Source organism: Clytia hemisphaerica, unplaced genomic scaffold (assembly GCF_902728285.1).
Source record: "Clytia hemisphaerica strain Z4C2 unplaced genomic scaffold, Clytia hemisphaerica genome assembly, whole genome shotgun sequence".
In the NCBI taxonomy this organism is placed as follows: Eukaryota; Metazoa; Cnidaria; class Hydrozoa; order Leptothecata; family Clytiidae; genus Clytia; species Clytia hemisphaerica.
In genome coordinates this window covers 994,138-1,021,329 of record NW_027103968.1, presented here as the reverse complement: position 1 = coordinate 1,021,329, position 27,192 = coordinate 994,138, and the positions used below count along the sequence as shown (strand labels likewise).

At 35.7% G+C, this 27,192-nt stretch overlaps 3 protein-coding genes across 4 annotated transcripts in view; all 3 read right to left on the bottom strand.

The window, feature by feature from the left end:
* The window catches only part of LOC136810446 (insulin-degrading enzyme-like), a 28,535-nt gene extending 20,459 nt beyond the window's left edge, over positions 1–8,076 (bottom strand). Inside the window, exon 1 of the mRNA XM_067067009.1 lies at positions 7,861–8,076. Coding sequence (XP_066923110.1) covers positions 7,861–8,038 — 178 coding nt within the window. The 5' untranslated portion in view covers positions 8,039–8,076. The remainder of the gene's footprint in view (positions 1–7,860) is intronic.
* A 2,195-nt stretch (positions 8,077–10,271) lies between these two features.
* On the bottom strand, positions 10,272–27,101 carry LOC136810442 (prefoldin subunit 3-like). 2 transcript variants are annotated; one of them, XM_067067005.1, is made up of 4 exons: positions 18,454–18,537; positions 11,944–12,062; positions 11,285–11,351; positions 10,272–10,749 (listed from the first exon to the last, which is right to left on the bottom strand). In XM_067067005.1, the coding sequence occupies exons 2-4, from the start codon at positions 12,042–12,044 to the stop codon at positions 10,441–10,443; spliced, it is 477 nt and encodes a 158-aa protein (XP_066923106.1). In that variant the 5' UTR covers positions 12,045–12,062; positions 18,454–18,537; the 3' UTR covers positions 10,272–10,440. The 2 variants fall into 2 exon arrangements, with proteins under 2 accessions (XP_066923106.1, XP_066923105.1); XM_067067004.1 differs by lacking the exon at positions 18,454–18,537 and adding an exon at positions 26,910–27,101 and having other exon boundaries at positions 10,275–10,749.
* On the bottom strand, positions 19,920–23,064 carry LOC136810518 (uncharacterized). The gene is made up of 2 exons (XM_067067095.1): positions 22,634–23,064; positions 19,920–22,362 (listed from the first exon to the last, which is right to left on the bottom strand). The coding sequence occupies exon 2, from the start codon at positions 22,146–22,148 to the stop codon at positions 19,920–19,922; it is 2,229 nt and encodes a 742-aa protein (XP_066923196.1). The 5' UTR covers positions 22,149–22,362; positions 22,634–23,064.
* Positions 27,102–27,192: the final 91 nt, after the last annotated feature.

Below are 27,192 nucleotides of genomic sequence, written 5' to 3'. Positions count from 1 at the left end.
GACGCTGAGACCAACACGTGAAAGCAGGGGAAGCTCGTTTTGCTTTGAATGACGCCTATCAACGGTTTCAGATTTTCTTCTTGTTGTTTTTGAAGAGTTGAACTTCACAACTTGGGCGATTTTGACGGTGATGTCTTTATAGTTGCTTGAGAGATGGTCTCCATATTTTTCGAACCGTCTATGATTTGTGCCAGTAGCTTAAGAAGATGATTTGGAAGACTTCGAATATTGATGTCGAAATTGCCATCGAAGCTGTGCTCTTGTGAGAAGAGAGTCCTCCGAATAATAGCAGCAGCTTTTGAAATTATTACATCCTCATCTGAGGTTGACTTTTGAGAAGCTTCAAAGACAACGCGGCCAAATGATCCATTGGTTGTAAGGATTGTATACTTCCCATTTTTTCCCTCGCAGAGGCCATTCACTTCTTTCAAAATACTTTCTTTGAGTCGGGTCACATTGACATTATCTATTCGCACCAAGCTCTTTCAACTTCTCTTGATACATCTCACGCAAATTTTTCATCATGAATATCGGGTTTTCAGTCGATGCAATGACAAGCTCATTGATAGTGTCACAAAGTTCTGACAATGCTAATCCTAAGTATAGAATTGTTTGAAATTAGAATTTGAGAAATAGAGAAGTTTACTGAAAGTGGCATAAGCATCGCACACTGAAGGAGTCATTGAGTTTAAAACCCGAAGGGCTAGAGGAGAGTCTTTAACCTTTCCAAGAAATGATAACGGCGTGTTCTGGATAGAAAATTAGTTCTGCTACATGGGAAATTAGGCGGCTTCATTTTCCATTCAGAAGTTTCTCCTCTAGCCTTTTTGGGGTTTTAAACTCAATGAATGGAGAACCCCTTAACATAGACGCTGTGATTGAAGTTAGATGAGGAAAATTTGTTACAATGCGAGATTAATACACCATGTATCACTCATATTATACCTTCAATTATACTGCTGTCTTCAATACCTTTCTCAGAAATTTTGAAACTTCGATATTGATTATAAAATTGAACGAGGCACTTCAAATGATAATCTGCGCGAGATGACACCATTTCTCCAACACTTAGCTTTGCCAAAACTTCAACACTGCACATTTCCTGAGCTATTTCTTTGATCTTTTCGTTTAACTCTAACGTCTTACAACGGCGCATATTTTCATTATCAGAAAAGTCATTGCAAAAGAAGCATCTCCTGGAATTTTCCAATCCGAGCACACTAGATCTTTTTGGTCTCTTTTGCTCCACATTAGAATTTTTTGTTTCGCTAAGACTAGCATCTACACAAAACAGTTTTCTTTTCACTCTGCTCAATTATTGTGAATTATAGTTCACCATGCAATTTTTGTGAAAGACGGCTTTTTCCTTCAAAACATCCAGAAAGTCGCTTGAGCAAGTATGAGTTTTGATACCATTTACAGTAGGTACAACCTTTTCCATCACCTTCCAGACGTACATTATTCTGTAGCGTTCTCTTCGCCTTTGAAGTGAGTAAATTTTTGTCTGTTTTAGACACTCCCAATAATTGTTTGGGGTGCCATTTATCTTTCGTAAGAAGGACTTTTGAATATCTTCAAGTCTCTGAATGAGACCAACTGCATTTGGGCTCCACAGAACGGAGCAATATTCTAATATTGGTATCACCAATGATTTATATAGTACGGTCATACAATTTAAAGATCGTGAAGAAAAAGTTCTCAGGATCCAAGATGTTAAGTTTTTAGCCTTTTTGATTACTGCAGTAATTTGCTTCTGAAATGTGCAATTACTGTCCATAAGGATTCCAAGGTCTTTCACAACATCTTTGTTTTCAATCTCAACACCAGACGGTGATGTATAGCTTGTTTGAGTCTTAATCTCATGGTTCTTTCCATAGCGCAAGAGTTCAAATTTTATATCATTCAGCTTCATGTTGTTGTCATCCGTCCATTTATATATTCTATCAAGATCTTTTTGAAGTAGGACAGCATCTTCTAGAGTTTTGACTTCCTTTGTGGCGCGAGTGTCATCAGCGAAGGATTTGAGAAAGCTGTGCACCACTTCCTTGTCAATATCCCCAATCAATATGAGGAAAATCAAAGGTCCCAAAACACTACCTTGAGGGACTCCTGAAATGACCTGTTGTGATTCAGAAGTGACACCATTCACTAGCACTGATTGTTTTCTCTCTGTTAGGAAGGACTTAAGCCACTGTAATAATTTTCCATCTATTCCTAGTTTTTTTATTTTTCGTAGGACAATTGAATGGTCTACTTTGTCAAAAGCCTTTGAAAAATCTAGGTACACAACATCCGCATTAGCATCTTCGTCCAATATATTTAGTATCAGGTCATATTGTTCCAAAAGCTGACTCAAACATGAACGCCCGCTTCTGAATCCATGTTGATTGGGATTGAACAGATTATTTTCATCCATGTGCTTTACAATATGTGCTCTGAGTACTTTTTCAAATATCTTGATGACATGGGATGTTAGGGCTACTGGTCTATATAATTTGATGCCAGTGATCTGCTACCTCCTTTGTGGATTGGTGTGATTGTGCATCTTTTAAGTTCGTCTGGGACAATCCCTTTGTCCAAACTTTGTCTCCAGAGGATACAAAGAGGAATAGAAAGTTCTTCTTTGCATTGTTTGAGAAAGGTTGCAGGGAAACCATCGGGACCTGGTGCTGCAGTTTGGGACAGATCGTTGATTGCTTTTATTAAATCATCTTCTGTAACTTGTAGATCTGAGATGATATCTACGTTGACTTCATCATTTTCACTCTGTATTATATCGAATGGTTTTGGTGCACTGAAGACGGAAACATATTGTCTTGACAGAATTTCAGCCATTTCTTTGCTTCGTTGCGTCAATTCACCATTTGTGTTCAGCAGAGGGCCAATTTTCGTTTTTATCTTTGCTTTCTTTCTCGCATAAGCAAAGAAATATTTTGAGTTTTTCTTTATGGAATTGATTGCTATATTTTCAACATAACACTTGGAATCCCTAAATGATTTTTGTAAGTCCTTTTCAATTGTCAAAAGTTCCTTTGTTATTTTAGTCTTCTTTGATTGGGACGTGCATTTTAAAAATTGCTTTGTAATTTTTCTTCTTCTTTTCGTAAGAGATCGGTAAGTGAAGTGACAGTAAGTGAAAATACAGGCCAGATATCGACCAGTCCTATGTTTCGACCAATCGTCCCAAGTTAGAGTAGTTGACGGAATGTGAATAGAACGATGGCTTCTATCTGCTATTTGGGAATTATGATGTTACTTTTTTTTCAAAAAGAAAAAGTTGACAATTCTTTTGTCGAGGTAAGCAGGTCTTAACTGAGAAATTTCCCAGATACAGTTAACACGCTTATCGCGACAATTTCCAACTTTATATAGCTGATGTTATCTCGACAATTTCCAACTTAGCTGATGTTATCTTGACAATTTCCAACTTAGCAAATGTTATCTCAACAATTTCCAACTTAGCAAATGTTATCTCAACAATTTCCAACTTAGCTGATGTTATCTCCACAATTTCCGACTTAGCTGATGTTATCTCAACAATTTCCAACTTAGCTGATGTTATCTCAACAATTTCCAACTTAGCTGATGTTATCTCCACAATTTCCAACTTAGCTGATGTTATCTCGACGTCAAGATAAAGTTTGCTAAGTTGGAAATTGTCGAGATAACATCAGCTAAGTCGGAAATTTCTAAATTAGGACCACTGATGATCCCTGGCGCTATCGTAAAGCTAGAATCGCTTCATGTAGGGTGCGCACTTGTCGGGATTTTTAGCGCGGAACGAGGAAGAATTTACAAAAATGAACTTCAATGCATTAGTACTTACCTTTAAATCATCCAAATCTGTTCATTCTTTTTTTTAAATCAATCAGGAATTATCAGGGAAACAAGTAAAAAAAACTGCATCCAGGTATCTATTTTCTTTCAAAAGATATTCATGTTTTTCGACGTCAAGGTGAAAACGCGATTAGCGCTGACCACGGCACCGGAAAATTCTCGACCCACATTGAAACAAATGGCTGCCCCTATTGAACTGGTTCATCTTTTCAATTGCGGTTTTTCTAGTAAACCGACTGTAGGGTAGAATTAGGCTACAATCTATCACAAAGTGCTTTATTTGAAAATCTACAGGCCGTCTGGAATTTTGAAAAATAAGAAGAAATTGCAATTTTTTAACAAGATTGTAGATTTTTTCATTTTTAAGCACCATACACCATCTGAAAGCTGAGGATTTGAATTGAATTGAATTGAATATGTTTTCGCTGCAACACAGCAGGATAACCCCTTACAAAAAAAAAAAATAGATTTCTCTAATACAATGGGGAACCTAGAAGAAACTGAAAAATTATTACAGAACTAAAGAAAAAATGAATAAACGATTATCATAATATTAATAGTGACAACAAAATAATGAATATAAGAAATATTTTTACTTTTATTTTATGACAATTTCTTTGAGTAGATTTATCTATAAAGTTCTTCCTGTTACACCACCCACCCCTCCCACCCTGGGAAAACACACTAGGTTCACGCACACACAATACTCGCACACACAGACACACACACACAAAGATTATTCGTATTCAGCTTTGTATTTGTCTAAATAGAATTTTGTAGCTAAAGATTTTAGTTCATCAGTATCAAGGTTGTGAAAATCAGTGTCAGGATGATTTATTAGTAACTCATTCCATTGTTTTGACGAAAGACGAGAGAAAGAGTTAAGTCCAAAATTTGTGGTTTTGACCGTTGAAAGTTTTAGTAGTTTAATGGCTTTGCCCCTGGTGCCAGTTTTGTAATCAATTTCATCAAAATTAAGTGTTGATAGGACATCAGATGGAAGATTACCCTGGAGGTATTTTTGAATATATGAGATATTCATTACTTTCACCTGATCAAAGATTTTGAGTAATTTAAGCTCAGCAAACAGGGGAGTGGCAGAAGTTCTTGGCTCACTAAAGGTCATGAGTCTTAGTGCAGTGTTTTGAAGAGTAAGAATCCTATGTGTGACAGTATTGTCACACAGTCCCCAGAGTTGACTAGCATAGCGAACATGAGAAGCAAAAATTGCACGATAAATGTTTAGAAGGATGTGAATTGTGGAACATAGTGACGAAGTTTGGATATTGCCCCATTTGCCCTTCTCAATGTAGCAGCAACGAAAGAAGTATGAACCTTCCAGTTTAGATGATTGTCAAGGTGAACACCCAAATACTTCACACTCTTACTTGGTGATAGAATTTTCCCGCAAAGCTTAATTCTTGGAATACAGTCCATCTGTCTCCAAGGGGAACGAAAAATAACAAACTCAGTTTTGCTAGCATTCAAAGAAATTTTGTTGGCATTAAGCCAGCTGACTAAAACTCTGAGATCAGCATTAACCCTCCCACAAAGACTCCATACAGTTTTTGAAAAATTTAGTAAATGAGTATCATCAGCAAAATGATATGTTTCAGAGGTCCTTATACAGCGGTGAAGATCGTTTATATACAACAAGAATAGCAGAGTACCCAAGACTGAACCCTGAGGAACTCTATGATTAATAGATTTTTAAAAGGGAATTTGAGCCTGCAAGAGAAACATACTGGGAGCGGTTAGTGAGGTAAGATCGGAACCAGTCGTTAACAATGCCTCTGACTCCTTAGTGATCGAGTTTTTCAAGTAAAATTTCGTGATCAACTGTGTCGAAAGCCTTTTGTAGATCGACAAATACACCACAGGCAAACCCACCATTGTCAAGATAGTTTCGGATACATTCGACAATATTAATGAGTGTATGCTCAGTAGAGTGAGCCTTACGAAAACCAAATTGTCGAGAGTAGATTTGATTATGGTTTTCAAGAAAGTCAGCTTTCTAGTGGTGAAATTTGTTTTTAGCTATCATTTCCAGCTCATTAGCGATAAGCTAAAGTTTAACAGTATCAGGCCGATTTTCAGACCGCACCGGCAAAACTTCCCACACCCCGCTTCACGGAAGACTAGATTTCATCTGCCATTTTTGGCGCGATTTTGGTGCTTCCGAAAATTATTTCTTGCTGACGTGGTGGTAAGGAGGCGATTTTTTGAAAAGGTGATTTTTTTGTGTTTTGAAAATGGAATAGCTTTGGGAATACTTAACCAATTCTAATAAATGACCCCTCGTTGTTCTCACAAAGGTAAGGACTTTCAAATAAAATTAGTTTGGTTTCTAAAAATTGAGGGGAAAATTTTGGCCTGTCCACCCTACTTCATGTCTCTTTGCTTGAGAAAATTATTGACAGATTAAAGTTTTTCACCCGTGCGGGAGCTCGCAGGTATTCTGCAAAGAGTTCTCAGCCCAATCCTCAGACCGCACGCTAAAATGGTAGGACAAGTTTAGCTGTGGCAGATCATTTCGATGGAAGTTGTTGGAATGTTTATAAGGTTCTTGGCAGAAAATTGTTTGTTTGATGGCATTCAAAAATTGTGTGAGGTTTTCAAAAACAGCAAAAAAAAAGAAATTTGAATATCCTTTTTAAAAATAACACTTTTCAAACGAAACTTCACAATATTGGTTCTAAAGTAGGTTGAAAATTTTTTTTTTGTAAAATGGGCCAAAATTGCGGCACAAATCAAGAAAAACACTATGTTAATAAAACAGCAGCCACAAATTTGTTCAATGAGTAAAAATCATTTTTTTCAGATGAAACTCGTAGCAAAAGGGTTTATCCACAAAATATCAAAAATGGAACCAAAATTATTGAGTCATTGGGCTAGAATTACGGCTCAAAGTTGACAATTTTTTTCATATATGCTTTGATTGAAGCCACATTTCAAGCCCATTGAAAACCCTGCAGCCACAAATTAAACCCATAAGTATCTTAAGACCTTAAACTACCAATTTCAAGAAAAACGGTTAAAAAATATTCAAGTCTTAAAGCAGGACAGCACATAAGCCAACCCTAAAAATGCCAACTAATAATACCTAATGTAACAGCTCAGAAGGTTATAGTTACAAAAAATGGTATTTGCAGCCACAAAATGTACACTCTTTCTTAAAATAACACTGTATTGTGTCAGATTGTGTTTGTTTTTTTGCTTTAGGCTTTGCAAATATTCATATTTCAAAAACAAAACCCAACCTGGAATGATATAAATTGATAAATTAGTGATTGAAGTATGATTGAAGCCACATTTTAAGCCAATTGAAAACCCTGCAGCCACAAATTAAACCCATAAGTATCTTTATCAGACCTTAAACTACCAATTTGAAGAAAACGGTAAAAAAATATTGAAGTTTTAAAGCAGGACAGCACATATAAGCCAACCTGTTGAGTGAGCCACATGACATACAGCCACAAAACCTGCCCTCGCTTTGCCATCTTATATTTCAAGACTGAATCACTCAACTTCAAAGAGGGCCACATTTTTGGAAAGCTCATCAATTTCCTTATTTTATGGAATTTTGTACTACACAGCAGCCATAAAAGAATGTCAATGTTGTGCTTGTGGGCTAAAAAGTGGTTGTGATATTGAAAACCTCACTTTTTGGGGTTCTATTTTTGAATGCAATCGTTTGATTCTCAATGATGACAGCGCTGTTACTAATTTTGTTATATCTGACAAATTGATGTTTGTAAGTGCACTTTATAATTTTGATTTCCATTGAAAAATCATATATTCTGGTTTTTTCATGTTATATATTAGATGATGCTGTTTTAGAGCTTTAGAGCTAGCCTGTATAAAACAAAAGCAGGAGACTGTTAAAAGTTACCCTCAGCGATGAACAGAAAAGTTGAGAAAATTATTTTTTTTTTTTTAATTCATTTTAAAATAACTGATAACTTTCAATCAAGAAAAGAACTCCAAGACATGAAATTATAAATGAATGATAAAATATCATACCAATGTTAACATCAACTGAGGCAGCTGCTTTATCAGCGATTGGATCAGAAATAAGCAAGATCTTTATACTGTTTTTGAGTTCCACTAGTCTGTAACTTCTTGGATCATTCTCAGACTTAACAACATTGAAATATTTCATTGAATCAGAAGGATGGATAACTGTTTCACATGCCACCATCTTGTTTGCTTTTTCTTCTTGAAAATGGCAGACGGAAGCTTTTTATGCTTGCTCCACATTTAGGTTCTATTTTCACGAAAACCATAACGCATCCCGCCCGCAAGAAGCATGGCTGTAATATCTATTTTATTTATCTATTATGGTTGAGTTACAGGAGGCTCTGGGAGCCCATTCTCGTAACTATATTGACTATAGATGCCTTGAGTAAGCATCCTGTCAGCACCTTGAACTGACTACCCAATTCCCCTCACATGGCATGGGTTGACCCGGGCGAAGGTTTGTTCACTTGCCAAGTAAGTGAACCGTTGTGAGTGGGAATCGAACCTTGGTTGCCTGTACAGGAATCAAGGTTGATGTCCACTATACCACAACGCCTCATACGGTGGAAAGAGCGATGAATTGTCGTTCCATTGTTTGAATATAGATAATAAATGCGATCTAGCAAGGGACAACGACTGACTTGATAAAATGATTCATAAGTTATTTATTTTTTTATTTTTGTACTTTTACTCGTCAAAATTTGAAGAAGAATAAACTAAATCGTAAAAAAGGCAAAATAACACAGAATTTTCACTTGGCGAGTTTATTTAGCTCAGCTTGTTCCTAGACGCCTACCAGAGAGCTACCAGATCAAAAACTTTACGTAACTTTTTCCAAAATGGTTTAAGATAAAATAGCTTATGCTTAGAAAATCTGCAGCCTTAGTTGTTAATCATCATCAACCGACATAAAGATTGTCCCTTCTAAGTTATCAAATGCACATCATAGGCTCCTAAAGTCTGTCCAGATATAATTGGCAGTGGAAATAAGAATGCCCGTAACTTTTAATAGCCAAATACCATTCCGAAAATTTTTTTAGCTTGTTTTAGAGAATCAAAAGCGCTATATTTGAATATATTTATGGTTGAAAAATTCGCGATTTTTAGCGGTTAAATTTGCGATTGCAAAAATTGTGCTTTTTTCTACTCATGCTATACCTTTCATTTTTACACCAGTGGTAGATCAACCTCAGGTAAAGAATGTTGTCAAATTTCAAGGCAAACAGTCCTTCGGAAGATATGGGACCCGAAATACCCCTTGGTAGCACTTTTCTGTGAAATATCAAATTTCCAACTTATTACTAAAAACGGGGGTAGTGATAATATTGATAAAACAGTTTTTCGATCATAACACATTTTACGATCTCTTTAATGACATCATAGCCAAACCAGTTTAGTGTTTTGGGAATTAGCTAAGTTCTTTAATGACTTAGAAATAACAAAGGCAATATAAGTTCATGCTTATCTTTTCAATAAAAACAATTATACTGTGATTTCACTTCGTTTTGAAATAATCAATGATACCACCAATGATACCAATGCACCAACACTTAACATTTTCCAACTTTTAATTGCACTGTTCAAAAATAAAAACATAACCCCCGTTTTTAGTAATATGTTGGAGATTTGATATTTCACAGAAAAGTGCTACCAAGGGGTATTTCGGGTCCCATATCTTCCGAAGGACTTTCTCTATTTGCTTTGAAATTTGACAACATTCTTTACCTGAGGCTGATTTACCACTGGTGTAAAAATGAAAGTTATAGCATGAGTAGAAAAAAAGCACAATTTTTACAATCGCAAATTTAACCGCTAAAAATCGCGAATTTTTAAACCAAAAATACATTCAAATGATAGCGCTTTTGATTCTCTAAAACAAGCAAAAAAAATTCCATAATTATATTTGACTATCAAAAGTTACAGGCATTCTTGTTTCCACTGCCAATTATATCTGGACAGACTTTAATTAAATTTAGGACCAGCTTTCAAAAATTTAAATTTTTTGCTACATGCTTGCCAGGTTGAAACTAGGTAGAAAAACGAGTGCTTCGTCACCCCGATGGTCAATACCACAAGAAGTACTTCAATGTTTTGTTGCAATATTTTGATGGTGTCAGAATAAATTGCAAAACTCCATTTTCTACGATTTCCATTCAGATAGACCTTTGAGATATTAAATGATTTTTTTATGAATAGAAAGTGGTTGTAATAAAATCCACTGGGAGTTAATCACCATGGCAATAATTTTAAAACGAGGCAAGTGATGTTCGTGACGTAGTTTATGAAATGGTCTATTCATAAAAAAATTTGAGAATTTTTGCAATTAGAATACTGCCAGGCATTCTTACGCTAATTCAAATGATAGTGTCACAGAGTCTCTCATTTTCTTTCTAACCATGGAATGCTCCAGCAAGGTAAGAACGATGGGAGAGGAATTTATTTAAATTATATACACTGAATTTCAATATTTTTCGAATTTGAGAATAGAAAATATTGCAAAAATGTAAATAAAATTCTATAATAATAGTAATATAATAAAAAAAGTAACTAAATATTGGTCGAAAGTCCCGTGTGAGTATGATCTCAAGTAGTAGCAGCAACTGCTTTTTGTTGTTGACGCTTTTTGACATCAAAATTATAAACACGAGCCATGCTAACTTCCGTCGTCGTAATTTGATCGCGTAAGAAACATAAATCGTCGGATAACTCCTCTAGGTTCGTCTCTGCAGTCGTCAGATTTTTCTGTAGCAACTTTTCAGCGTCCTCGATATCATATTCTAACATGACGTTTGCACCAAGCCAGAGACAAACTTTCTTGGTAACCGGCACTTTTGCGTTCACGTACAATTGATCTGATAACATGAATTGCGTGCTGAGTGATTTGTCAGAATCCTAATGGAAGTAGAAATTAAATATCAATTAATAAAGTATCGTGTAATTATCACATTATATTGTTAAAACAGTTTTATCATTCGAAGAAAAAGTATGTGCGTATTTTGATTCTGTCTAACATCATTTCATAGTTCTAGCACTCCCTTTCTTGGGGCCCTTTCTTTTCAAATAACATCTACCGAGAAATTGAAAATGTGGATTGGGGCTGGAAATTCATTAACAAAGGGATGCGCTTTGAAGGAGAAGGATGTTAAGCCTTGTTTTTTAGTCTAGATTAGGTAATTATTTTTGTAGTTTTGCACTGTCCAAGAACAATTTCCCAAATTTACAACATGTTTTATATTTTGATAATGCGATTTTAGTGTGGTTTTTAAACAAGTCAGTAAAGTGCTCAAAAGAAAGAAGGTAGTGAGTAGGCAATTATCACACTCAGTACTCAGTGCAAATCCCTTGGGAAAAAATTCACTTCATCTCCCACAATATATTTGATAGGAGACTGTATTCTTGAATGATGAAGAACAATTTAAATACTTACTTTTTTACTTTTGAGACATTTGATAGAATTTAAAGTAGACTTAATGTCTGGTATTTGTCCATTCAACCTAAAAAAAGAAGGTAATGCACTAAACTGAATTATTCACTATTACAGTAGTTAATCTCAAGTAACAACCTTCCTTGCTGAAAAGTAAATTGATTGTTAATGAACCTCTCTGAAGTATAAAGGTCTTGCAGAATTTCATTAAATTTTGAAACTGTAAGATTTTCAATTAAAAAAAAAGGTACAATAGACCTTTTCATAAATTACGTCACGAACATCACTTGCCTCGTTTTGAAATTATTGCCACAGTGATTAACTCCCAGCGGATTTTATTACAACTACTTTCTATTCATAAAAAATCATATGATGTCTCAAAAGATATGATCACCATAGAAATTGTTTGAATATGAGGCAAGTGATGTTCGTGACGTAATTTATGAAAACGTCTATTTCGCTCTTTTAATGGCTCTTACAACTGAAATAAATCATCAAATAAAAAATAATGGGTCAGTTCTTAAAAGAATTACAAAGAAAAAGTTAAAACACCAAATTAAAATAAGTAAGCCCTGGTTAGCCCTCACTAAAGTTCACTGTATACACCTTTTCAATTATTTCTATGAATTACTACATAGGTACAATATATACAATTTTCGTACCTGACTTTTTTTTGTACCAAATTGGATTCCATGAATTTATACTTTTGGTATTGTTCGTCCAGTTTTCGGAGAGCACTTTCAAAGCTTTCCTCTTTCTTCATGAATTCCTCAACATCCTCCTATGGGATCAAGAAAGGAAATATAGTTGGAAAGATTTTTCTAGGAAAATCGCTGGAATTAAAGAATAATCAAACAGAATAAGAGGCATTTTTGGAATGTTCTGGTCTAGAATGTTGAAGCTTATACAAAAAAGCTTTAAATAAAAATACATAGATTACTATGGGAAGTGGTGGAGGATATCAATATATAGCACAACAAACAAATTTGACCAAGCTGCTTTGGTTATAAAGAACCAAAATGTAGAAGTAGTGGCTAATAGATTAACAAGGCATTGTTTGAGACATGAAAACATGGGTGTCACGTTTGAGACAGTTTTGCACATTTAAATCCAATCAGTGAAAAACACGATGCTGTTGCTTTTCTAGGGCCTTAAGATTTTCTTTTAAACAACCATAACATACTGTTGTTTTAAGATTCCCATTAATCTGTACAAAGATTCTTCTTACTTTTGGAATTCTTTTGCTATATATTTTTCACGGGATAACTACTGGCTTGTGATTGAAAAGGGTTTGTTTTTAAAGGTACGGCACTGGATTTCTAAAAGACTGCATGTGCCGCCAAAAAATTGGTTTTCAAAAATTAGACTCTTACAGGACAGATCTTAAGCAATGAAAAGGTACCCTTACAGTAGCCTGGTTAACCAAGCTAGTTTTTACAAGGCCAAGATACGGCTGAAGACAATATAGCGTTATCGGTGCTTTAATGATTTTTATGATGTACGGAATTTTAAGTTTGCCTCGAAAAACTGGCTTGGGCAAAGCGCGCGTTCATATTTTGAACGCAGAAGTCGGTGAGACTCGGCGAGCATTTGGCCTCTTCTAATTGGCCATAATAGACCATGTGATAAGAAACGAAATTTTTCGTTTGTTTTGAAAACGCTTTTCACTTCTCAACGAAAGACTTTTTGAACATATTTTATTCTGTACTTTTTGCATAAAAAGAAAGATATGTTTTTCTCTCTCCCTCTTTTAATTTGAAAAACCTTTATATAACTGAATGAAAGAGAAGTTAAGTAATTAGGGAGGAGGGTGTATTTATTTAACAAATTCCTTGTTTTTTATGCGAATGAGTTATGGGAAATCTTTTGTTGAAAAATATGTGTTGAACAAATTATACAAATTTATGTGCATTTACAAAAACGTGCCCGGGAAAATTTGAAATTTCGTTTTTGTCAGTTGATAAGAAACCAAGTTTACTTGTACTAAGCCAGATATTCAGTAGTCTGGAGACCATACTCTGTTACAAAAATATTTCTATCCTGTTAAAATCCCAACAACTTCACTGAAATACAGAGTATGGAATTATTGACTCGATTCAAATCACTTCAAATCACAAAAGAAAAAACCATTATTTTTTTAAAACAATTCAAAAGCTCGCGCCACTTCTTGAAACAATAGAGCTGTTTGACGTCATACTTTTGTTTATCAAATCATAACAATAAGATATTAGCCAATCAAATTCTGCGATTAATTCTTGCATCTTGTATAATTCCCGGCTACTACTGTCTATAGTATACTTTGATATTTTTTTGAAACCACATAGACAGAGAAGTCGGGTCTCCCAGCTAGATATTCAGTCACAACTTACCATCAGATTTTACTAAGTGACTGAATCAATCTGGCTTAGATTTCTAGGCTACCCTTACAGTGCATTTTACCGAACGTTTCTCATCCTTACAGTGCAGTTTGATCCTTCATTTTATTTTTCTGAAGCCACCCAAAAATGAGCCTGAGATGTCAACACAATGTGCAAAACAAATCAAAATGAGTGCAAGTCAAAACCGTAAAAATACATCAGATTGTCACGGTCAGACTACTTGTGATTCAGCAACCCCAAACACACCCTTACATTGTATCCAGTTAAAAGAAGACCCTTATAGTGCATTTCGAGGGTCTTGAAAAACCTACTCTTAAGGGTAACACATGCTGTTAGTCAGACCATATGAGCCCCCCCCCCGCCCGCAGATCTGACATCAATTTTACCTAGTTCAACACTTTTCCATGAACTGCCTAACTCTGTCTGGTTTTGGATTTTGACATACAGGACATTTTATGACATTTTTGATGATTTTGCGAAGTTAGTATCACATGTTTTAAGACTCTTAAGACTCTTAAAACATGTGATACTAACTTCGCAAAATCATCAAAAATGTCATAAAATGTCCTGTATGTCAAAATCCAAAACCAGACAGAGTTAGGCAGTCACGGATTATTGCTAATTAGGATATCTCCTAATTAGGAGAGTAGTATCCAAATTAGGAGATTCATGACCATGTATGCTAAATAGGAAAGGAGACACTTTGACCTAAATTATTTCAGATATTGCTTCGATCCACGTTCAGAAAACTAGAGAAACTTTTTCTTCATCAAGATTTGCACCGTTGGCCAAAATTTCAAGTAATCTCTCTGGTGTGTTCCTTGAAAATATTAACATCCTTAATAATCTGCTGTGCAGAGTCTAAAATTTGTGAACACAAGCTAAAATTTCATTATTTTTTTCACGGAACGAATAATGTTTTTCTTTCCAAATCTAAAAAAACTTTAATAAAATAGTTTTGGGTGGAAAGCGCTAAGGGAAAGTTAATGGTGTGGTGACCCCCTTTACTGTCAATGCTGAAAATAAAGTCTATTTCTGACTGTTTCCATTATTGAAAACTCAGCCTTCAAAATTTCTTGGTAGGGTAAGCCACATGACCAGTAAGCCACATTTTTTGCCCACACTTCATTTGCATGTAACTGACTAGTCTGGAGATCCATACTCTCTATTCAAACTTACACCACATTTTTAAGTAAGAATCCCATCAGAAGCTATTCATTGAGAGAATGGTATTTTTGACCTAGTTTGAATTTGTTTACATTTGGTTTGAATTTAGTGCCAAAAAAAGCCGTTGATAAGGTTAGCCAATCAGATTCGTGCACTTCCAATCAAAACAATGATATCACCTGATTTCAACAATTGTTTAACAGCCAATAGAATTCTGCGACCAGATTTAGCATCTACAAAAATACCCGGCTACTCTGTTGTTTCTATATTATTATTATTCGTTTTAACTGAATGTTATACTTCAAAACCACACAAACAGAGTAGACGGGTCTCCCAGCTAGTAACTCCCCTTTAAGTAAGCCACAAAAATTCGCCCTTTATGCAAGGGATAGCTAATTTCCTCAGCTTAACCATTAAAGCAATCCTAAGTGTAAGCCACATAATTTTCCCAAGTTATGGTCAATTTAGTGGCTGACAGTAATCTCGAGTGTGTCAATGAGGTGAATTTTCTGGTCTGTAAAATTTATCAAATTTTGCGATTTTCATAATGAAGAGTATTGAGCTCAAATTTAAACGTATAAACAAGTTCAGAATATTGTGTAATTGATTTATTGTGAAAATATAACCTTTTAACTGAAGTTTAGGGCAAACTCTTTTGTTCAAACTGTCAAAAACCGCGAGTAAACGACCACTGAAGTAAGGTCCCAAAATTGCTGTTTATCAAAAAAAGCAACGACTCGGCCGAGAGTTAAGGGTCAAAAACAACTGTTTAGGGTGGCCTGCACATAGGGGAACCTGATCTAGGGTCGGGGCTAATTTTATGGCTTAAATATTTTCTTCAGGAAGTTATTTTGTCAAAGGAAATTTCGAAGTCCAGACTTTGATCTCCTGTTATTCGAGATAGGGACCATGAAAAAATAGCCCCGACCCACGGTTCGGTCCGCAATTTATCTGGCTTTCAAGAAAATCTAAAATGGCTTTTTGATAGCCAATACAAACGCTGCATTTGCAGGTTTAGTGGGCCCCATTATTCTGCTAAAGAAAATTCATTGGATTCTAGGAAACATCAAAATTACAGACCAGACAAAAAATTACGTAATGCCCTCTACAAGCCATTGTGATTGGCTGATCGGGAAAAAGACGTGAGATCTGATTGGCGTAGAAAAAAGTGATTTTTTTTAAAGAAGGAGGCGAGGAAGAAAAAGAGGCGAAATGTCTCAAAATGAACTTCAAAAATCAAGAAACTTGCAAAAATTGAAAGGAAAGAAATGAATTTTATTCTTCTTGTGAAATATTTTATAGCTCATTCATAGGACGGGGATGTATCTAAACTAGAAGGACTAGATATCAGATTTAGAACAACGAGACAAGGTGACTTTTTGATACACAATGCACAATATATTTTAAACTTTCTGTTGCTCAGACATAAAAAATCCAGAAAAAAATTACTCCAAAACCATCTGAAATCCATTTTTTCTACATCCTGAAGAAAAAGAAAGAATATAAATAAATCTAATATAAATCAAGATTTGTGTCATCAATCCATAACCTTAGAGATAAAGAAGATTCTTTCAGTGAGACAGGGATGGTTAGCATAAAATACCCATCTTTTACTTCCATTCTCTTTAAAGACCATAATAGCATAACATAGCATTTCAATCTACATTCTGCCAGAACAGGGATATTAGAAAATGAAAGAGCCTTAGCTCTTATGTAGGGAAATTAAATATCTAAAGTGAGGAGAGTGAAGTGGGTTTAGCATTTGCCAGCAAATAATAATGAGCTGAGTCAGGCTGGATTCTCCATGAATTTCGACCAATTTTGAGGTGGTAGAAGTTTCACAACTCCTTCTTCAGTTGACAGTGAGAGAATTCTCTTGCTCTTGTCATCTGCGACTTGAATAATATCAAGAGTCCACAATTAATAAAAGTTAACTAACCTTTGTTTTATTGCAGTTGAGCTCCATCCAGCACGCATTTCAAATTCAAAAACATCTCAAAACTGAAGAAAGCTTGGTTTTTTCTTCTTCCCATCTTCTTCGTTCTTAAATTGCACTAACATCATCATCATTGACAACACCAAAAAAATCTAAAGCTTTTTGCAAAATAAAATAAAGAATTGTAAACAACAAAGAAGTGAATAAAAATGAATTTAACTGAAGCTATAACTCTGGGCAAAAATAATGCCCTTCCAATAAACTTGTGCATCCAAAATACAGTTAAAATTACTAAGAAGTGTTTCCTGATTATAAATCATAATTCTTTGAAAGAAAATACGTTTTGACTCTGTTTAATGAAAAGAATACCGGTATGCAACATTTAGAAAAAGAAAATATCACAGTCCTTCCCCTCTCAGAAAAAAAGATTTCAATGATTTCGAAAGATCGAGTGACAAATAACATTTTCCAGACTGTCCAGATTGAACGTACTTACTAAAATAAATTGTTTCAAAACATTCGAAAACATTTGCGTGCTCGTGTGAACACTCAAAAACATTCGATTTTCAAAGCGCTGTTTACATTTGAAAATTCGAATGTATTTTCGGCGTAAAGCTCTGTTTAGACTTAAACACGGAAAAAACTACAGACTCGCAAAATTCACCTCATTGATTTCCTCGAGATAATGTCACAAAACAGGGGTTTATTTTTGATTGGGATCTGGAATACTATTTGAAAAACTACTAATGGTTGAAAGATAAGTGACCCCTCATTTTTTTCTGAGGATAAGGGCGTTTCATTAAACTTGGTTTGACATTTTGCAAATGAGTTTGAAATTTTGACTGACCTACTAATTAGGCAGCCCTCAATCACAAATGGTCATGACTTCTTCTTAAAGAAGACGAAAGACACATCTGGACTTATTTCGTACTTTCCAGTCTCTTGTTCGTAGTTTTTCTGACTTTCTTGGACTTTGTGAGTTTTTTCATAGTTTTCAACTGATTTCAAGAATGACTTACCAAAAGATTGCCACCGATGGGATTTGAATCTAAAAGGGGTTGCGGAACAACCGTTCTGTTTTCGCAAAGCGAAGAAATTTCGACACTAACAAATTATTTTTATAAGTCAAACTTTTATTGATAATGTTTTCCAACTCAACTCTTTCTTTTTTATAAGAATTTTATAAGAACAATACGAGGCTCAAAAATTAAATACGCTGGGTTTTGAGCAATTCAAAAACAATTTCAGGCTCAAAGTGCAAAAAAGGACAGCCAAACCTTTAAAAAAATTTACTTGTTCTTATAAAAAATAGTGCAAGTGACAAAAAAGAACACAAATGTTTCTTGTGCAATGGCTGTTGTGCACGGAAATAAACTGACACAGTTTGGAACTTCGATTGAAGTGAATACGATTGTTCAAACTGAAAATTAAAAATAATGACAAAACTAAGTGAGGAAATATTGAACGAAAAATATACAAGAAAATTAAACAGAAATTGACTTAAATCTTGAGAAAATCGATAAAAAACGACCTTAAAGGTATCGTGAAAATCGCACAAGAAATATCATGAAAATGTAGCAAAAATGAAATCTAACTGAAATTTATCAAAAATTAATCTAAGACCAGACGCCTGAGCCAAATGGGCTGATGAGCAGAAAAACACAGAGAGGCAAAGGCAGAAAACAACATACCAGGTAGCCAGTATGTTGAAACTGTGAAAGACTGTGCACAAAAGTTGAAAGTTGATAGAATTTGATTTGTGAAAGTTTAGACCAAAACTGTCTAAGTCTGAAACTCCATATTGACGCAACCACACACAAAGCTTCTCATAGCTTGATTAATGATTCATGAAAATCGAGAGAAAAATACGCGTACTTGAACAAAAATTGAAAATACTAGATAATTGCCTAAGTGTGAATAAACTAATTATATGACAAAAATGATACAAAAGAACTTAAATTGACTGACAATTAATTTTGTCAAGAGACATTGAATAAAGAAATGACGTGAGACCAAAACAAAAGACTGAAATGAAAGACACAAAAGACACTGACATGAAGGGACGCACAAGACACGGAGTGAAATTAAATTTTTTTCCATTTTTCTAAGTAAATTAAAATCGCATGGTTTGACATGCACAACATTCCCCCACCATGGGCCAAAAATTTAATCATAGTTGACCAAGATGACAATTTTCTCCCAGGTAGTTAAGTTCTGAACTTGAACTAGTCAGGGTCATAAAATGAATTAATCACAACGAGACTGCTATATTTGACAATTTCGTTTATAGACGTTTGATCTATGACGGATGACGTTAAGAAGTAGCAACAGATGAGTTGGAATTTTTCCAGTGTTGATTTCGTGAAGCTGGATAAGTGTGAATCGTGTAAACAACTGAAGTCCATTTGGAATGGATACAATACTGATAAGTTGGTTGAAAGACGATTGATGATTGGTATCCAGATTGCAGATTGAGATAGACTGACTGTTGAATTCGTGAGTTTGAATGCTTTCGAGATACTTGACCTTCTTTGGATGAAAGAACCAATGACATGATAAAGGTTTGACGTGATTTCGTTGGACGTTGCTGGCGATGATGATAAAGACTTGACAATTTGATCGTTTGGTATTATTTGATTTGATTGGTTGAAATTTGGGATCTGTGACATAACTGATGCTTTTATACTATTTTTCTCGTTTTGATTTGATGACTCATTGATGTTAAGTTTGTGAGGCATTTGATCGACTTTGATTGCGATATTCATGTGATTGGATGAATCAGTAATGGGTGACTGAGTTGATTTGATCGATCGAGTCTTCGACGGAATTTCGATAGGCGAGTCGATTGGATGTTCTTTTTGATCGTTGATGTTGATTGATTGGTTCGATTGATCCTCTTTACTTTGAGGGAAGTATTTCAAAGATGTCGGGTGGTCTGCATTGAACCCGAGTAAAGGAGTTTTGATTGGATGGATCGTATTATGATAAACTGATGTGAAGTTTGAAGATACATTGAAACAACGGAAGGAAGGGTGTGGACCAGCGATTACTCCTCTTCCACCACTTGAACTAGTAAATAGTGATTCGAGTATTGTCAGTCCTGATGGCATTTGATAAACGTGTTTTGGGAAGTACTTCAGATGTTTGACGCCAATCATCATATGAACGTCACCACCAATTGAGCGCGGAAGTTTCGGTAATGGTTTGAGTCCACCAGCTTTGAATACGATTCGTCGATGTCTTTGTGAGCTTCGATGAGTGAAAAAGTTGGAAATGTTGATGTGATTTTTGGGATGCAGGGTCCGGTAAATGAAACCATTTCTCCATTGCTCAGTGGAAGTTTGACGATATAACGACCAAGTGTTGATTTTGTAATACTGTTTCCAACACCACCAAGAATGACTGGTTTTGACGACGCTTTGATTGCATTTGATCCAAGTAGCTTGATTGCTTTTTGGCTGACAACAAAGTCACTACAACCATTATCAAAGAAAATGAGGAGCTTGTTTTGATTGATTTGAATTTCTTGGAGCATGTAGATACCTCTGTCTCCATCTTCGTCAACGGTTTGGAAAGATTCAGTGTGAAATGATAAACTGATGTTTTTCGTAAAGTTTGGAAGATCTGGATTTCTGAAGAACCTTTCCTTGAATTTCTCGAGCAACTCGACATTGGCAGGCTCCTCCTTGTGCTCCTCACAAACCAAGACGTGTTTTCGGACTGAATACTTTTGATGTGATTCGTCGGGACAAACGAAGTCGTGTTGACATTTACCATCCTTGTGTTTTCCAGATGCACTGGCTGCACCTGGAAACAAACATTGAAAGCAGTACCCCTTTGATTTCAAAAGGGAGAGGCGACTTGCAGGTGTCATTTCTGCAAACAGTTGACAAGTGTAATATTGAATTAATCTCGTCTGGCCTGGGCCTGATGTGGCAACATGATGATCTACTCCAGCAGCTGTTTCACACAAAGCACATAGAGGATTTGAGGTATCAGAGACATAAGAATTAGGATGTCCGTACCTCGTATCCTTGGTGTTCTTTGATGAATCCTTTGGTTTGTTGTTGTCGTTTGATTTTGATGAGTCGTCTCGAAGGATAAGTTTTTGTTCAGCTATTCGACGTTCTTTCGTAAGGAATGTTACCATTTTCGTCCAAGTTTCTCTAGGTGTGAAGTCATCTTCATAGATTTCTGAAAGGAATCGCGTCGTTCTGCCATCACCAAGAAGATTTTGAATGTGAGTGAGGGTGTCTCCATAATAAAGGTGTTCCTCGATATCATGTTTTTTAGCTAGAGCTGCCATTTCTTGCATCATGCTGATGAGATTGCTGATATCAGATACGAGTTTCTCTGGATTTTTCTTTGAAATTTCAAGTGATTTGAGTTGATTGATCTTTTTCTTGAGCATCATCCTGGTGTCACCGAACGCTTGTTCGAGGCGTTTCCAAATTTCGTCAATCGACTCAAGGTTTTTGACCATGGTGTATGCTGGATCAGCAAGGTAATTGTTGACTAACAGATCTGGTAGATAGCTCTTAGGAGTTGATGTTAGATGAACTTTTTCGAAATCAGAACGAAAGGTATAATAGTCTGATTTGGAATCATATCCAGTGAATTTGTCAAGATGAATGTTCAGTTTATTACGTTTGAATTCTGAGTGTACGTCTAGTTCACGATTACTTATTTCAATGCTCAAGTTGTTCATAAAAGTTTGTCGTAAAATGTCTAATTTGAAATATCTCTCACCAAGTTGTTTGATTGTGGTTTTGATCAGTGCATTAGTGGTAGATGTTTGGAGGCATTCCTTGTAGGAATCTGAAATCTTGTTGAACTTTGTTTCGTTTGACGGTATCTCTTTTCGCCAATTCAGGAGGTCGATTGATGCTGAATCAGCAGGGATCCTTTTAAACTTCAGTTCCAGTTCATCGATGGCTCCTTTGGCCCATTGCATATTGAATTCCAGTGTTTGTTCTTTGTGCGCGATGAACTCGTCGACTCGTTTCCTTTCCTTGGTGACAGTGATCTTGGAGTTGTATTCCTTCGAGTCCTGTATGTACTTGGTGATTTGATCCAGGCCTGTCTTGATTGTAAGTTGGAGATCGTCCGATAAGGCTTCTCCCGATGACACGATTCTGCGTGATTTGGTACGGATTGATTTCCGCATTAATTCGAATTTCGCCAGTAACGATCTGAGGTCCTCTGGTTGTACGTTTTCGAACTTATGTTCGTTGATGAGATCTGGAATCTCGTCACACATTACTTCGATGGCAATGCGTTCTTCATTTACTGAGGTGTTGTGCGGTTGAAGATGAGGAGTATCCATTTCGTCTTCGGATGAACTCAGCTCCTTGTAGTTGACACGTTTTGTCTGCCTGAGCAGCATGCGTTGATATTGATTTGAATGAACAGGTGAATGATTCAGCTCTGCATGAATGTTGACGGTGATGAATTTTCGTTAGCGTATTGTTTGTTTGAATGATGAAACGACTTTTGTTTAAATGTTGACGGTCGTGGATGTACTGTCTGTTTGAATGTTGTGCACGGAAATAAACTGACACAGTTTGGAACTTCGATTGAAGTGAATACGATTGTTCAAACTGAAAATTAAAAATAATGACAAAACTAAGTGAGGAAATATTGAACGAAAAATATACAAGAAAATTAAACAGAAATTGACTTAAATCTTGAGAAAATCGATAAAAAACGACCTTAAAGGTATCGTGAAAATCGCACAAGAAATATCATGAAAATGTAGCAAAAATGAAATCTAACTGAAATTTATCAAAAATTAATCTAAGACCAGACGCCTGAGCCAAATGGGCTGATGAGCAGAAAAACACAGAGAGGCAAAGGCAGAAAACAACATACCAGGTAGCCAGTATGTAGAAACTGTGAAAGACTGTGCACAAAAGTTGAAAGTTGATAGAATTTGATTTGTGAAAGTTTAGACCAAAACTGTCTAAGTCTGAAACTCCATATTGACGCAACCACACACAAAGCTTCTCATAGCTTGATTAATGATTCATGAAAATCGAGAGAAAAATACGCGTACTTGAACAAAAATTGAAAATACTAGATAATTGCCTAAGTGTGAATAAACTAATTATATGACAAAAATGATACAAAAGAACTTAAATTGACTGACAATTAATTTTGTCAAGAGACATTGAATAAAGAAATGACGTGAGACCAAAACAAAAGACTGAAATGAAAGACACAAAAGACACTGACATGAAGGGACGCACAAGACACGGAGTGAAATTAAATTTTTTTCCATTTTTCTAAGTAAATTAAAATCGCATGGTTTGACATGCACAACAATGGCTGAATGACCAACAACAAAGATATTACATTTTTTGAAGTATAACATTCAGTTAAAACAAATAATAATAATATAGAAACAACAGAGTAGCCGGGTATTTTTGTAGATGCTAAATGCAAAGTTCCGCTGATTAGGAGCCTAACGCCCTAACCACTGCGCCACGGATTCATCCCAGAAGATCCTTTCTATTTAACGGCTATTTAATATTGTACAAACTAGAGACCATACTATATTATAAGATAAAAAACACAAATGACAGTATAGACCTAACTCTTCATACAAAAATTACGGGAAAGGCAATTGCACTTTGTACACTATGCTGCACGCAAGCACTTAAGCTAAAGTCCCGCTTTTTTGCAGTTTGCAAACAAACGCCAAATAGATCTAGAGAATTCAGTTTATATGTGGATAGAGCAGTAAAAAATACAACTTTTCTATTTTTCCTTTTTTTTTCAAAAGTTCTAGAAATGAAAATAAAAGGATAATGATAATTGATACTATCCACTGATGATCAGCAGCACCATCGTAAAGCTAGAATTGCTTCGTGTACTCTTCACTTGAGAAATTGATTGACAGATTAAATTTTTCACCCGCGCAAATGTTTCATTTTTCCGTGAACTTTGAACCCTTCGAACTTTTTTTCTATGTATGCTTACATAGTTCGGAAGGGGGTCACTACCCCCCCTACCCTAGAGCTACCCCCCCCTACCCTAGGTTCTTCCCCCTTTTAAAATTTGATGCTACCCCCCTCAAAATTTTAAAATCCTACCATAATTCTACCGGTGAAAAAGCAAGAACATTCAGTGTAAATAAGCAAATAATTGCATTGTAAATTAAACGTTACATTAGACGTTGCATTGTAAATTAAAAATAAAACTTCTAATTTGGGAAAACACAAAAAAAACATACCACTGACATCTTACCCCCCCTTTCTAGATGAACCCCCCCCCCTTTCTGAAAACTTCCCCCTTTCTAGAAAAAATTCTCTTACCCCCCCTTTCTGAGATTTTCTGAACATCGCTACCCCCCCTTTATAAAGGGGGGGTGCGAACTATGGCTTAAGCGTTCCGGTTTTTACTAAATGAAAGCCCGTGATCTTAGCTTTCCAGTGGTATATAACACTGTGGACACGGGCTAGATGGCAAATTAGTAAAATGCCGAACCATTTGCAACATTTTGAAAATTGTTTGCCGACGGGAGAAAAAAATTTCCAACTATCGATGAACAAATGTGTCTGGAAACGGAGGAAAATGTAATTGAAGGCTGAAACTTTGTATGTTTATCAGAAAAAGGGTGAGGAATTCAAAAATCACAATCGCTAATTCTAATTCTTTCATTTTCATGTAGTTTTTTTCACTTTTTTGCTTCTTTTGCATGGGAATGTTCCAAAAAAAAGTTTTTATTTCTGCCGAAATGAATTTTCTTTTCATTTGGGGTTTCTCCTTTCAGAAAAACTTATTCTTTATTCATAAGTTTTTGTTCCTCCATTTCCAGAGGCCCCTTGAAAATGGGTCCTACCACCTTTTTTGACTCATTTCAACCTTTTCCAAGCTAATTTTCTTCAAAAACAAAAATAAAACAATGCAATGTCTTCTTTTTTATAATAATATTCTAACACCATCAAAGAATTCTCCCTCCAAATTTCAGGTCTCTAGCTACACTAGAAAAAGAGATATGCAAAATTAAAGAAGCATGACTGGAAAATTTCTTTTTTTTCTTTTTTGACACATTTTTCGAATTTCGGGATTTTTTGTGTGGAAAAAGTCGAAAATCAAAATTACAACATTCCATCCATCATAACTTATCCTTAACAACTCCAAAATTGTTCATTCTTTTTTTTTTTAATACTCAGAATTTATCAGAGAAAACAAAGAAAAAAACCCCATCCCATCACCTACCTTCAATAAAAAGATATACCCTTTATTAAACATCAAGGTGAAAAAATGGCGACTCAGAATTCGTGGCACCACAGTCTACCTTGACCACCATTTTTCAAATGGCTATCGCTATTGAGCTGGATTAGTTATAGACTCGCGGTTTTTTTTATAAAACGCGGGAAAGATAGTACTTTAGTTTGTCACGTGGTAGCCTTTTTGATAATCTACGGGCCGTCTTTAAATCGAGAAAAAAGAAGAAATTTCGATTTTTTGGCACTTTCCTGAAATTTTTGTCAGGACTACAATATATCGTTGGAAAGCTAAGGGTTTCAGCTTTTCATTGGTAAAATTTGTTTTTAGCTATCATTTCCAGCTCATTAGCGATAGGCGAAAGCTTAACAGTCATCGGGCCGATTTTCAGACCACGCCAGCAAAACTCCTCACGCCCCGCCACACAGAAGACTAGATTTCATTCGCCATTTTTGACGCGATTTTGGTGCTTCCGAAAATTATTTCTTGCTGGCGTGGTGTAAGGAGGCTATTCTTTGAAAAGGTGTTTTTTTTGTGGTTTGAAAATGGAATAACTTTGGAACTACTTAACCAATTTTAACAAATGACCCCTCATTTTTCTCACAAAGGTATAAGGACTTTCAAATAAAATTAGTTTAGTTTTCAAAATTTGAGGGGAAAATTTTGGCCTGACCACCCTATCTGGAGGTAGGGAGGTCGGGCCTTACGCGTGCGGCAGTAACAAAACATAGATTTTCGAAAAAAAATATTCAAGGTTACATATCTCAAGGAAGGAAACCTCTTTTAACATAAGTATTTTTTCCAAAAGGTAGAGAATTTATTCAGCTTTCTTTTGCAGAAAAAATCAGCACATCATGTCTTCGTGTTCCTTCAAAATTTGAAAATGAGTACTCGCGGGTGAGTTTTTTCAAACTTCTTGTTCGCGGCACGGCAAAATTTTTTATCCGGGGGTTCTAAAATCCAAAGCGCTAGCCACCCGAAACAGCTATCGACCTGGAATTTTTTGCATCGTTCCCCGCAATAGTTTAGCTTTTAAGACGTACCACGTTCGTTGGTTGGAGCAACGTATATTTTTCAGGAAGTCAAATTATGTACTTAAAATGCGTTTTTTTCATTGAAAAAATCAAATTTTTTTATCGAACGTGAATTTTTTAGAAAGAACAATGTTTTTTCTTTCCAAATGTGAAAAAAGTAAGAATCAAGCTGTTTCCGGTGGTAAGCGATAAGGGAAAGATTATGGTGTAATTACCCCCGTTTCAGCTACATCTACGGAAAATAAAACTCGCACCAAACCTCTCGCACGGAATTTTTCATAAAACACTTTCGCTTTTGGTGCCGTAATAAAGGTACAAAATGGCTGGCGATGCGTGCACGAAAGTGCTTGAAAAATTGAACTTCAAAATGTAATATCTTTGGAACTTTAAAGAATTGGAAGGTAAATGACCCCTCATTTTTCTTCTGATGGTTATGGCTTTCCATTAAACTTGGTTTGGTATTCTGCAAGTAAGTTTGAAATTTCCTCTGACCACCCTACTGGAGGCCTATGACCGCTCATTTTCTTTTTTTCAAAGCTCTACAAGATAGGATAGGTTTTGAAAAAAAAATTAAAATATGAAAAATCTTCTGGAGTTGCTAAAATCGTGCTCCGGAATCTTCCAGTGTTTCGGAGCACGAAAAAAACGGCACTTTTAGTAGCTCCGGATGTTTCCGGAGCGCCGGGAGGGTCCTCTTCAAACTTGACTTCGCTGAATTTAAGATACTCTCCTAAGTAGGAGAGACTGCCACAGGTATCCTAATTTACAATAATCCTTGAGAAATAGACCAGAAGTATAATACAAATTGCAGAAAAATGCACCACTTTGATTCAAACAACCCGCACCACCCGGCCCCGGGAAGGATAAAAACAGAAAATTACCAAAAATGTTGCTTCTGGAATACCACGATGCCTTTTCTTGGTATCAACTTCGGACATTGTGAAGGATGAGGGCAAACAGGTGCAGTCAAAAAGCAACTTCTAGAATGTGTGCTGTGCTGACTTGAAAATAAATGGCACTTGTTGGTACGTAAAGTCGGTTCGCACAAGCTTACATTATAATTATTTACGACTTGTAATACTATAATAGCAGACCTCGTACGACCAATAATGTTATGTTTATAGTACTGTCGTCAAATCAGACCCGACTGTTTCGGGTAAGGCA

Excerpts from the sequence above, each read along its gene's own strand:
- LOC136810518 (XM_067067095.1), bottom strand. The coding sequence starts at position 22,148 with ATGCTGCTCAGGCAGACAAAACGTGTCAACTACAAGGAGCTGAGTTCA.
- LOC136810442 (XM_067067004.1), bottom strand. The coding sequence starts at position 26,966 with ATGTCCGAAGTTGATACCAAGAAAAGGCATCGTGGTATTCCAGAAGCA. Across the intron at positions 12,063-26,909 it reads TTCCAGAAGCAACATTTTTG|GAGGATGTTGAGGAATTCAT; the intron begins GTAATTTTCTGT and ends TTGATCCCATAG. Across the intron at positions 11,352-11,943 it reads TTGGTACAAAAAAAAGTCAG|GTTGAATGGACAAATACCAG; the intron begins GTACGAAAATTG and ends TTCTTTTTTTAG.